The sequence below is a fragment of the Rhinoderma darwinii genome, chromosome 10 (genome assembly GCF_050947455.1).
Source record: "Rhinoderma darwinii isolate aRhiDar2 chromosome 10, aRhiDar2.hap1, whole genome shotgun sequence".
In the NCBI taxonomy this organism is placed as follows: domain Eukaryota; kingdom Metazoa; phylum Chordata; class Amphibia; order Anura; family Rhinodermatidae; genus Rhinoderma; species Rhinoderma darwinii.
In genome coordinates, this window is record NC_134696.1 from 24,177,047 (window position 1) to 24,187,826 (window position 10,780).

Sequence of the window (10,780 nt, forward strand, 5' to 3'; positions counted from 1 at the left end):
CATATGGACTCCAGAGCTGCAAGGCAATAGTGCTAACCACTGAGCCACCGTGCTGCCCTACATATAGCTTCCCCTATAGTTAGTGCTCCACGTATAGCCCACCTCTGTATATAGTGTCTCACATATAGCTCCCCCTGTATATAGTGTCCCACATATAGCCCACCCCTGTAGACTGTGCACTACATATAGCCACCCTGTTGCTAGTGCCCCACAGGTAACCCACCCCTGTATATAGTGTCCCACATATAGACCCCCCTGTATATAGTGCCCCACAGGTAACCCACCCCTGTATATAGTGTCCCACATATAGACCCCCCTGTATATAGTGGCCCACATATAGACCCCCCTGTATATAGTGGCCCACATATAGACCCCCACCTGTATATAGTGGCCCACATATAGAGCCCCCTGTATATAATGGCCCACATATAGAGCCCCCTGTATATAGTGGCCCCCACCCCCACATATAGACCCCCCTGTATATAATGGCCCACATATAGAGCCCCCTGTATATAATGGCCCACACACCCACATATAGACCCCCCTGTAGCTACTACCCCACATATAGACCCCCCTGTAGCTACTGCCCCACATATAGACCCCCCTGTAGCTACTGCCCCACATATAGACCCCCTATATATAATAGCCCACATAAAGATGACCCCCCCCCCCCACTATAGATAATGCCATTCACATTTTTATGAGGGGAAAAAAAAAAACTTGACATACTCACATTCGCCGGTTCCCACGCTGTTCACTGGCGATGCAGACATGCTCTCTTCTGAGCATGTCTGCAGGAGCTGAACGAGCGTCCTCCAATGACGCCGATTGGCGGGGCAGAATGACTTGCCCTGCCAATCAGCACCTTCCAAGCATGGAAGCGGCGCGATGATGTCATCGCGCCGCTAGCCAATCAGTGTCATTGTAAGGCACTGGATGGTCAGGCACGGAACATGCCCGGCCATTCAGTGCTAATACATGTATTTGGCTGCCGCTAGCACTGGGGCCCCCTCCGGTGCTAGCGACACCTACAGGCATGAGAGGGCCTGTGTAAGGCTCGGCGTCGCGGGCCCCACAGTAGCGGCGCTACCGCTGTAGTAGCCATAACGGCTGCTAGCGGCGCCACCGGGCCCCCTCAAGCCCCGGGCCCCGTAGCAGCCGCTACTGCTGCTACCGCGGTAGTTACGCCACTGATGATAGGTTGATATATACAGGGATGATGGGGTCCCTGTTTATAACTCCCCCCATCATCCCTGTTTATAAACCATCATTCCTGTATATAACCCCCATCAACCCTGTATATAACCCCTATCATCCGTGTATATACCATTGGGGCAGGCAATCGCCGTAGCGTATGGGCATTGAGGCTAAACAAGAAGTTAACGGGCTGGGCATTGAGAACACAGTAGACCAATAGGATGGCTGAAAGGCCAGTATGTTCCAGAAGTGCAGCCAAACCTGAAAATATGCGCCAAGCCACACAGACCCGAGGAGCAGAGGGATCTCCTCCACTTGTCGTTGGAACAGCGTTAGGTGAGTATGTATTTTATTAATTTTATCGGGCACTATTGGGGCTGTATAGAGGCATTATACTGTGTGGAGGGAAGCTATGGGGGCGTTGTACTGTGTGGGAGCAGCTATGGGGGTGTTATTATATACCCCTGACACTGCCCCTCACACAGTATAATACTAGCATACAGCAGGCTCAGGGGATCTATATTAAATGGCATGCCAAAGGGGGTGTGGCCTAAATAGTTAAGTAATCGCGGTTACATGATTTAGGTCGTAATTGCACAGCCCTACTCCGTGTCATGTTCAAAGTTTGGGATAATTTTTTATAACCCAACCCTGATCTATAATTCTCCACTACTTTGTCTCTGACCTGTTTGGAGAGCTCCTTGGTCTTCATGGTGATGAGGTAGACTCCGCAGCCTTTCAGAACAGGTGTATTAATACTGACGACATCTGACACTTTGATTGCACACATGGGGACCTTATTTTAACTAATTGTGACTTCTGAAGTGAATTGGTTTGACCGGACCTTATTTAGGGGTTTCATAGCAAAGGGGGTGAATACATATGCACTTACAGCTTTTCCATTTTTAGCTTGGTGTTTCTTAAACAAGGGTATTTATTTTTTTTTCCATTCGACTGCAACAATTTGAACTATTTTGTCAGGTTAATTACATAAAATCAAATTTAAAGTCCATTTTGATTCCATGTTGTAATGTAACAAAACAGGAAAAACAACAACAAGGGGGTGAATATTTCCGCGAGGCACTGTACGCTATTTTAAATTTTCTGTAGCCATAGTAGATTTCCCATTAGTTGATACGCCCGTTTTCACTTCCCCGGTGGCCGGAGCAGTCCCCTGCTTCCCCGGTGGCCGGAGCAGTTCCCCGGTGGCCGGAGCAGTCCCCTGCTTCCCCGGTGGCCGGAGCAGTCCCCTGCTTCCCCGGTGGCCGGAGCAGTCCCCTGCTTCCCCGGTGGCCGGAGCAGTCCCCTGCTTCCCCGGTGGCCGGAGCAGTCCCCTGCTTCCCCGGTGGCCGGAGCAGTTCCCCGGTGGCCGGAGCAGTCCCCTGCTTCTCCGGTGGCCGGAGCAGTCCCCTGCTTCTCCGGTGGCCGGAGCAGTCCCCTGCTTCCCCGGTGGCCGGAGCAGTTCCCCGGTGGCCGGAGCATGCACAACAGGAACACCCCCTCCCCACACACACACTTCTCAGAGAGTAACAGCAACACCCATGCTATATATGTAATGTACTAAAATATTTTAAACTAGGTCCTAAGTAAACATTTGCTTTAATATTAATTTTAAACATAACCTATTGATTTAAATAACCAGGTTTTTTTTTTGGTTTTTTTTTGCAGGGGCCTGTTTTAAATTGCATTATATGATCATCAAGACATGGAATAGCTTTTGCATGATCAATATAAAATAAGCACTACAGAATAAAGCAAGAGAATGCAATGCGGGCTGCACGCTGACAAACAGCCAATCCGCTGCAGCTTCGTCATCACGTGATTTTCTGCATTTCCTCCGTGTGTGTTTGGCATGCTGAAAAACTGTTCATTCCAGGAGGACTCCATACATTCAACAGGGAGCTACTCAGCGTCATGAGTACATTTACGTTCAATGCGATTATTCCTGGAGCAGAGGAAATGTTATAGAGGGAATGAAGAATTTATAGATTTCCCATGTAACCTTTATTTAAAAAATGTAAAAAAGAAAAAATTTAAAAAGTTGGCAATTCAGGGTTTTGCAAATATTGCTGCATTTGACACAAGTACCGCAAGTACCAAACCAATTTAAAACTTTAGGGTTTTTTTTTTCTTCTAGAAATCTTGCAATTGAAGCCTAAAATATTAATTAAATTACAGTTTTGAATTCTCAGCACTAGCAAATAGACACAGAAAATAGTATTTAATATTATTACTACTTTGTTGTTTTTACCAAATTTCAATTTCACATTTTTATATTCACACAGAGCTGTAGTCTAAAGGTATGTAACAAAAAAATAAATCCTCTTCGGGGTTTCTTTTTATAAAAAGGGCCGGATTATGGTCTTTGGAAAACCTGTATGGTCATGTAAGTAAGAGATTATTGCACACATCTGTTTTCTTCGTATTGTAGAGTAAATGCAACTCATTGTTTGGGCCTGTTAGGAAAATTTTCCAATTTTTTGTTTGTTTTTGTCACTACTATTTAAAGCAGTAATCCTTCAGATTATTCAACCTGGTTAGTATGACTTTATTTACTCTTCTCGGTCATCGAGTAATCTACCTCCTAGACTGTAGTTCAACACTTGTTTTGGTGAATTTGTGCCACTTTATCGCTTTTACTATCATTCCCAATTTTTATTTTTTTTTTATTATATTTCTTTAACGGGGACTTTTAAGTTCCGAAATTGTATAAAACATTTGTAGTAAGTTTAAATATAAAAGGCAAAAAAAAGAAAACAAAATATTTAAAATTATTTAAATTGTTTTTGAACATGTCAGTTGTATTATGTGTTTTTTTTTTTTTTTTTTTTGTTTTTGTTCGCTTATATTTTTGGGAATGTGAATCTTAAAACAATGTACATGTACTGAAGTTTGCTGTTTTTCTCCATTATTATTATTATTATTTTTGTTTACATTGATAAGTGATTTGAAATATATTTTATTGAAATTATTACTGGTTGCAAAATTGAGAAACAGTTAAGGTTGTCACTGCTTTTAAACCTTACATTGACAAATTATATTTTACTTAGAGGTATACACAACATAAGATGTGGTTTATGCTATTTTTATTCTGGCATGAAATCCTGTGATTGTCAGATGTGTTTTAAAATGGAAAAAAAACTTTTATGCTGTTTCAAGCACTTAACCTTATAGATGGGGCTATCGTGATACCTTTTATATACTTGTAATCAATAAAAAAAATCTTTATCAAACCATGTTTGGAAATCTTACCTTTTTTTTTACATTCGAGAGTTTCTTCAACATGGACTATATATGAAAATGTTTGGGCTGATGATAACTGCTTGACTACGTTTAATGTCTATCCTCGTCGTGAGTGGCTGGACGTTGCCGCGTCATAACGAGCAAATAATGGTGGAGATCAAAGAAACCTCTGATCGCCTCAGTTGACCACTTCAATGCTGCGATCAAAAGTGATCGCGGCATTGAAAGGCAAATGAGAAAGGAGGACCCAACTTGGATTGCTGTGACGCGATCGAGGGAAGTGCCTTCTATGGAAAGAGAGCCCTGGGTGCATTGAAGGACCTCAGGGCTGTCTGACCATATTGCCTGTTGTTAGGGCATACTTAGGTATGCCCTAACAACTGCCTGTGTATTATCAGTACACAATCTAATGTACTGGGATGTAGATCTATGGCAGTACATTTAAGTAAAAAAATCTAAGTTAAAAAGCCCCCTATGGGATTAAAAAAAAAAAAAAAGTTAAATTAATTTAAAAAAAGTAATGTGCAATAATATATATTTTTTTTTTTTTTACAATAAATAAACCTTGATTAGATATGTCACAAAACGTAAAATAATATACACATATTTAGTATCGTAACGACCTGCACAACAAATTTATATCTGTACGCTGTAAAAAAAAAAAAAAATATATGAAAGTTGCTTTTTTTTCATTTTTTTTTTTTTCTGCATTTTTGCGAAAATGTAACATTTTACATAAATTAAACAATAATGTAAATGGACCCAACAATGGCACCTACATCAATTACAACTCGTCCTCCAAAAAATAAGTCCGATACAGCTATGTCGAATGAAAACCAAAATTATGAGCGACGAGGTGTAAAGAGAAAAAAAGAAAAAAATTGTTCTATTCTCGGGGCTAAATTTTTGGTCCGGTCTCCACGCAGCTAATATGGGCCCTTGGACACCGTGCTTGGTCACATCCCACATTTTATACAGTTTCATATTAAAGAGGCTCTGTCACCACATTATAAGTGCCCTGTCTCCTATATAAGGAGATGGGCGCTGTAATGTAGGTGACGGTAATGCTTTTTATTTAAAAAAACGATCTATTTTCACAACGTTAGGAGCGATTTTGGTTTATGCTAATGAGCTTTCTTAATGCCCAAGTGGGCGTATTTTTACTTTCGACCAAGTGGGCGTTGTACAGAGGAGTGCATGACGCTGACCAATCGGCATCATGCACTCCTCTCCATTCATTTACACTGCACTAGCGATATAGATATATCACTATGTGCAGCCTCATACACAAGCCCTAACATTACTACAGTGTCCTGATAATGAATATACATGACCATCCAGCCTGGACGTCATGTGTACTCAGAATCCTGACACTTCTGAATCTTTTTTGTGAGAATCCGGCAAGTGAAACGAAATCTCGTTTATCTCCGTAATCTCGCGAGATTTCGTTTCACTTGCCGGATTCTCACAAAAAAGATTCAGAAGTGTCAGGATTCTGAGTACACATGACGTCCAGGCATGTCAGTTGTATTTGCTTAATCGCTGCTTATTTGTTGCAGGGTTTCCCCATTGAATTCAATGGGGAGGTAAAACTCGCTACAAATAGCAGATGTTTCATTTTTCTCGGCAGAATCGCAACGATTTTGTTGCAAAAAATGCAGCTCAGGAAAAAAATAATCTTATACTTACCCAGAAATCTGTGTTTCATCCTCCAGGCCGGCCTCCTGGGAAGGCGTTTCATCCCATGTGACCGCTGCAGCCAATCACCGGTAGCAGCGGTCGTACGGAATGAAACCTAATCCCAGAGCGTCTGACATCAGGACGTCCGAGTGATGCATCGCCGTGGTAAGTATCCGCTTCTTTTTTCACAGTGGACATTCTGGCCAGAAAACTGCACCACATTGTGGTGCGGTTTTTCAGCTGGAATTCCCTGCGGCACACGGGGTGGATACGCTGCTTGCTATTACACAGTTTATCCGCCCTGTGTGAACATAGCCTTGCAGAAATCTACGACTAATGATATGTGGCTAAATCTGTTGAATGAAAGTGACTGTAATGTGGAGCAAAATGGAGCTGTTCTACAGTTATGTCCATGTGTACTAGCCTAGAAAAAAAAAAAAACTAAGGTCTGCGCCTCTGCAACCTAAAGTTCCATTGCTATCTGTTTCTTAAAGAGGTTGTATGGCGTTAGAAACAGCGCCACTCTTGTCCATTGGTTGTGTCTGGTATTGCAGCTCTGCTCCATTTAAGTAAATGCAATTGTTTACATTTCTATCTATACACAATTGTATGAACGCAACCAGCTTTGTACATTTGGAAGAGATGTAAAATATAAATTGTGCATTGTACTTTACTGATGTTGTTTCAAAACTATATTGGGGAATTCTGAGTTAATAGCGGGGGATTCTCTTTTCAGGGGCCTCCTCTATTACCTGGGGTGGAGCGGGGCTATTAAGAGTGCCTCTCACTCTGGAGGACCCGTATTACTCAGACAGTCCATTGACTTCAATGGACACTGTTTAATGCTTCATTTCTCCTGTGGTGGCGCTGCAGGAAAAATTGAATACTTTTTGCTCACAGATTACAGCTGATTGCTGGGGGTCCTAGCAGTGGGTGATCATCTTATGTCAGGGAATCCTTCTAACAAAAAGGGATTGTGCAACGTAGACAACCCCTTTTTTAAATGTGCATTCGTTACAACAAATGCAGACGGTATCGCTTATGGATTTATTTATTTTTTTGCGTGGAAATCTGCGGTGGAAGCGCAGCAAAAAAATCACGTGTAAACGTGAGGGGATGTTCACATGGCTTATTTTTGGGCCGTAAACGCCCTAAAAAACACCTAAAACTATGGAGGCTGAAGGCTTCCAAATATCTGCCCATTGATTTAAATGGGAAAAACTGCGTTTTGTTCCCACGGGGCGTTTTTTTTTTGCAAACGACTCGTAAAAAATAAGTGCTTGTTACTTCTTGAGCCATGTTTTGAAACGTTTTTCATTGTCTCAATAGAAAAACAGCTCTTAAAACGGGCAGAAAAAAAACGCATCAAAAACCAATTGATGCATAAAAAACGGCTGACAATCAGAGGCTGTTTTCCATTGAAAACAGCTCCGTATTTTACGGCTGTTTTTGGTTTGCCGTGTGAACATACCATAACTCATACTATACAGGCCTGTACATTCATAAATTGGCCACAAGATGTCACGCAAGGCAAGACCTTGATGAACTGATGCTAATTAAGTACACGTATTCGTCATATGAAGGCCGTGCAGTATTACTCAGCTCTTGCCCCTTTTCTAGGTGTGCAGAATTGTATAATACTTTACGGGGATACTTTGTTGCAGACCGATTGGAGAACCACACACTTCATATAGTTAAATGGATTTTCCCATCATAGACATGCATGGATATGTCTGATCAGTGGGGGGCACCGCTGGGTGATCACTGGTCCGTTTTATATCGCCTTTCACTAAATGACTGATTTCATACGACTGCATTTTAGGGTTCAGATTATGGACGTAAGACTCTATGGTAGAACTAATGGGGATCCAGGTGTTGTGTTTGCTATACTGTAATTGTGACCATCTGACTTGACCGAATGGAGAGTGAGTGCCCATGGGTGGCAGCGGGGACAGGGCACCAGTGTTGATTGAAAGCCTTGTTAAATACTAACTTCAACCAGAACCTGACCGTTTATAAACGACTTATCCCCAATCGCCAATTTTTCACAATTTATACTCCCAAGGGGCAATAAATTTGTAGAGCTGTTTATTCGGGTTGTCCCCGTGGTTGCACAACCCACATGGAGGGAACTGGTCACTAACAAAAATAGTGCTTTTAAAGGGATGTTTCCATCTTAGACACTTATGCCATAAATGTCTGATAGATGCGGAGATCCAGCTGTGGGACATGCACCTATATCGGGAGCGGGAGTCTCCCGACCCCCGTTTCGCCTGGTGTAGTGGCTGCTTGCTGCAGAACCAGGTGGGGGCTAGAGGAGAGGGGGTCGCGCACACCTCTCTCCACTCTGTTGTATGGTTGTTATGGAAACAGCGTAGCAGTGCTTGATCGGCTGCTTCCATAACACCCGTTGTACTGAATGGAGAGAGCCGCGGCGCATGCGTGACCCTCTTAGTCCCCGCCCGGTTTCTATGGCCAGCGATCGCCACATTGGGCAAGATAGTCGGGAGACCCTCGTTCTCAATATAGGTGCGGTTTCCATATCCTGTGAATATGCCATAACTGTCTAAGATGGGAAAAAACAAACATACTCTTTTTTTAGTGTAAGTCCAGACGTGGCAGAATTTTTAAACCACGGATCTCGCCACAATCGCAATTCCACACCAAAAATCTGTATTTGTAACGGGAGGATTTTGCTGCAGAGTCCCCTTACTGCTGACTTTTTTTTCCATTCCAGATCTCAAAGTAAATCCGCAAGAAAATCCACATGTTGAAAAGCGGATTTTGACACAGATTTTGGTGGGGATTTCACCCTATGCATTGCATAGGGTGATATTTGTGGTAAAAATACGCAACATATCGGAGACAGAATTGTCATGCTAGGGACTAGAAAACCTGCAGCATGTAGGTGATTCCACATGGATTTTTTTCCGCTACATGTGGATGGCATGTTTAAAACCCGATCCACATATATTGTACTGCAAATTTCTGCAGATCTTAAGTGCGAATTCAGCACTGAAACACCACAGCAATTCCACAGTGTGAATTTACCCAAAGCATTATATCGGCAGCGGTGATTCAGCCGCATGCACATTTTTTTTTTCCGCTGACATTTTTCCGCTACATGTGGAAAAGGTTTTGAAAACCCCATCCACATGTATTGTAGTGTAAACTGCTGTAGATTTGCAGTGCAGAATCCAGTCCGGAAATCTGCAGCAACTCCGCCTTGTGTGAATATGGCCTTAGACTCCCTAAAATTGAAATGAGAACCTCAAGAAATGGCAAAACAGATCTGAGCTTCTTGAACTTTTCAAATCTGCACTTTTTGCATCTCTCAATATATACATGTATATCTGCCAACAAAGAAAAGCTCATGTTAATGAAAATTTGCATAAACTCGCCCCTTTTACAATCTGATTCCCGGGACAGTCCTTTGAAAAAAGGGACTGTTAACAAACACGCTGCCCCTTTATACTATAAGGCCCCATGCACACGAACGTGCTTTTGCGCCCGTAATTCCCCCAAAAATCCACGTGAGAATTGCGGCCCCATTCAGTTTCCACAGTCTGTGCATGGCTCAGGAGCCCAGACCGCAGAAAGAACAGGCAAGCCTGATTACGTCCAGGCTCATAGCAAATAATGGCCGCGGGCATGTGCACAGCCCGCGATTTGCGGGTGACACTCCGCTGGTGGCCGACCCGAAAATCACAGCCGTGCACATGGCTACGGTCGTGTGCATGAGGCCTTTACTCTTTGTGCCACCCTTTGGTGCTCTATAAAGCGCCATGTTAGTGATACTCTTCCCTAGAAGCGCTGTAATATCACGTCCACAATTGATTTTCTGTCCAATTTATCCGGAAACCAACAGAAAATACCTCTGTATGTCTCCGTATGAAAATGGAGGCGTACCGAGATTACGTAGTGCCCCAAAGAACCCTATAGGGACCATAATAGAACTTGAAGGTGATTTTATTTAATTTATTTTTTTAAATCTTTATTATAAATATAATAAAAATGTATGAGAACTGCTGGAGTTCTCATATATGGGACCTGCCCCAGCATAGGGTCCTCCGGTGGGCCCCAGCTCTGGGTCCGCAAAGGTCCAGCAGAAGACCACTTCATTTGGATCTGACTTTGCAGCCAATCACATGTCTCTTTCTTATGGGATGGTTCACAAATAAGTTATTACACCGAAGGCCTCATGCACAAGGCCTCATGACTACAGCACGGACGGCCCCGGACTGTCACTCGCATTTCCGGGCCGTGCTCCCATTATAAAGTATAGGAGCACGGTCCGCAAATTTAAAAAAATAGGACATGTCCTATTTTTTGCGGGTCTTTTCTACGGCCTGGATACTTACACTTACCGGAAGGTGTCCGTGGCCCATAGAAATGAATGGATTAGTATTTTTATCTGCAATTATGGATCTGTAATTGCGGATAAAAATGACGGTCGTGTGCTTGAGGCCTTACTGATATGTCCGGTGTGTAGGATGCAATTAAAACTCTGTGTAGATGTTCTGTATAGATGGAGGGTGGCCCGTAGAATCCTTTCCTGTGGCTGGCTGGAGAAATCCCCTTCTGGCACTAGAAGGGGTTTTCCCACAAACATAATCCACAGAAATGGCTCGAAACCCCCGTTCTGACGATCAGTAATTAA

The 10,780-nt window shown here is 43.0% G+C and overlaps 1 protein-coding gene across 3 annotated transcripts in view; it reads left to right on the forward strand.

Moving 5' to 3' along the window:
- PRDM2 (PR/SET domain 2) overlaps positions 1–4,430 on the forward strand; it is an 84,927-nt gene extending 80,497 nt beyond the window's left edge. For all 3 annotated transcript variants that reach the window (XM_075839517.1, XM_075839516.1, XM_075839518.1), the window contains one exon: positions 2,866–4,430. Coding sequence is in view for 2 of the 3 variants with exons in the window: in XM_075839516.1 (XP_075695631.1) it covers positions 2,866–2,878 (13 nt within the window). In the remaining variant the exon portion in view is untranslated. The remainder of the gene's footprint in view (positions 1–2,865) is intronic.
- The last annotated feature ends 6,350 nt before the right edge of the window (positions 4,431–10,780 follow it).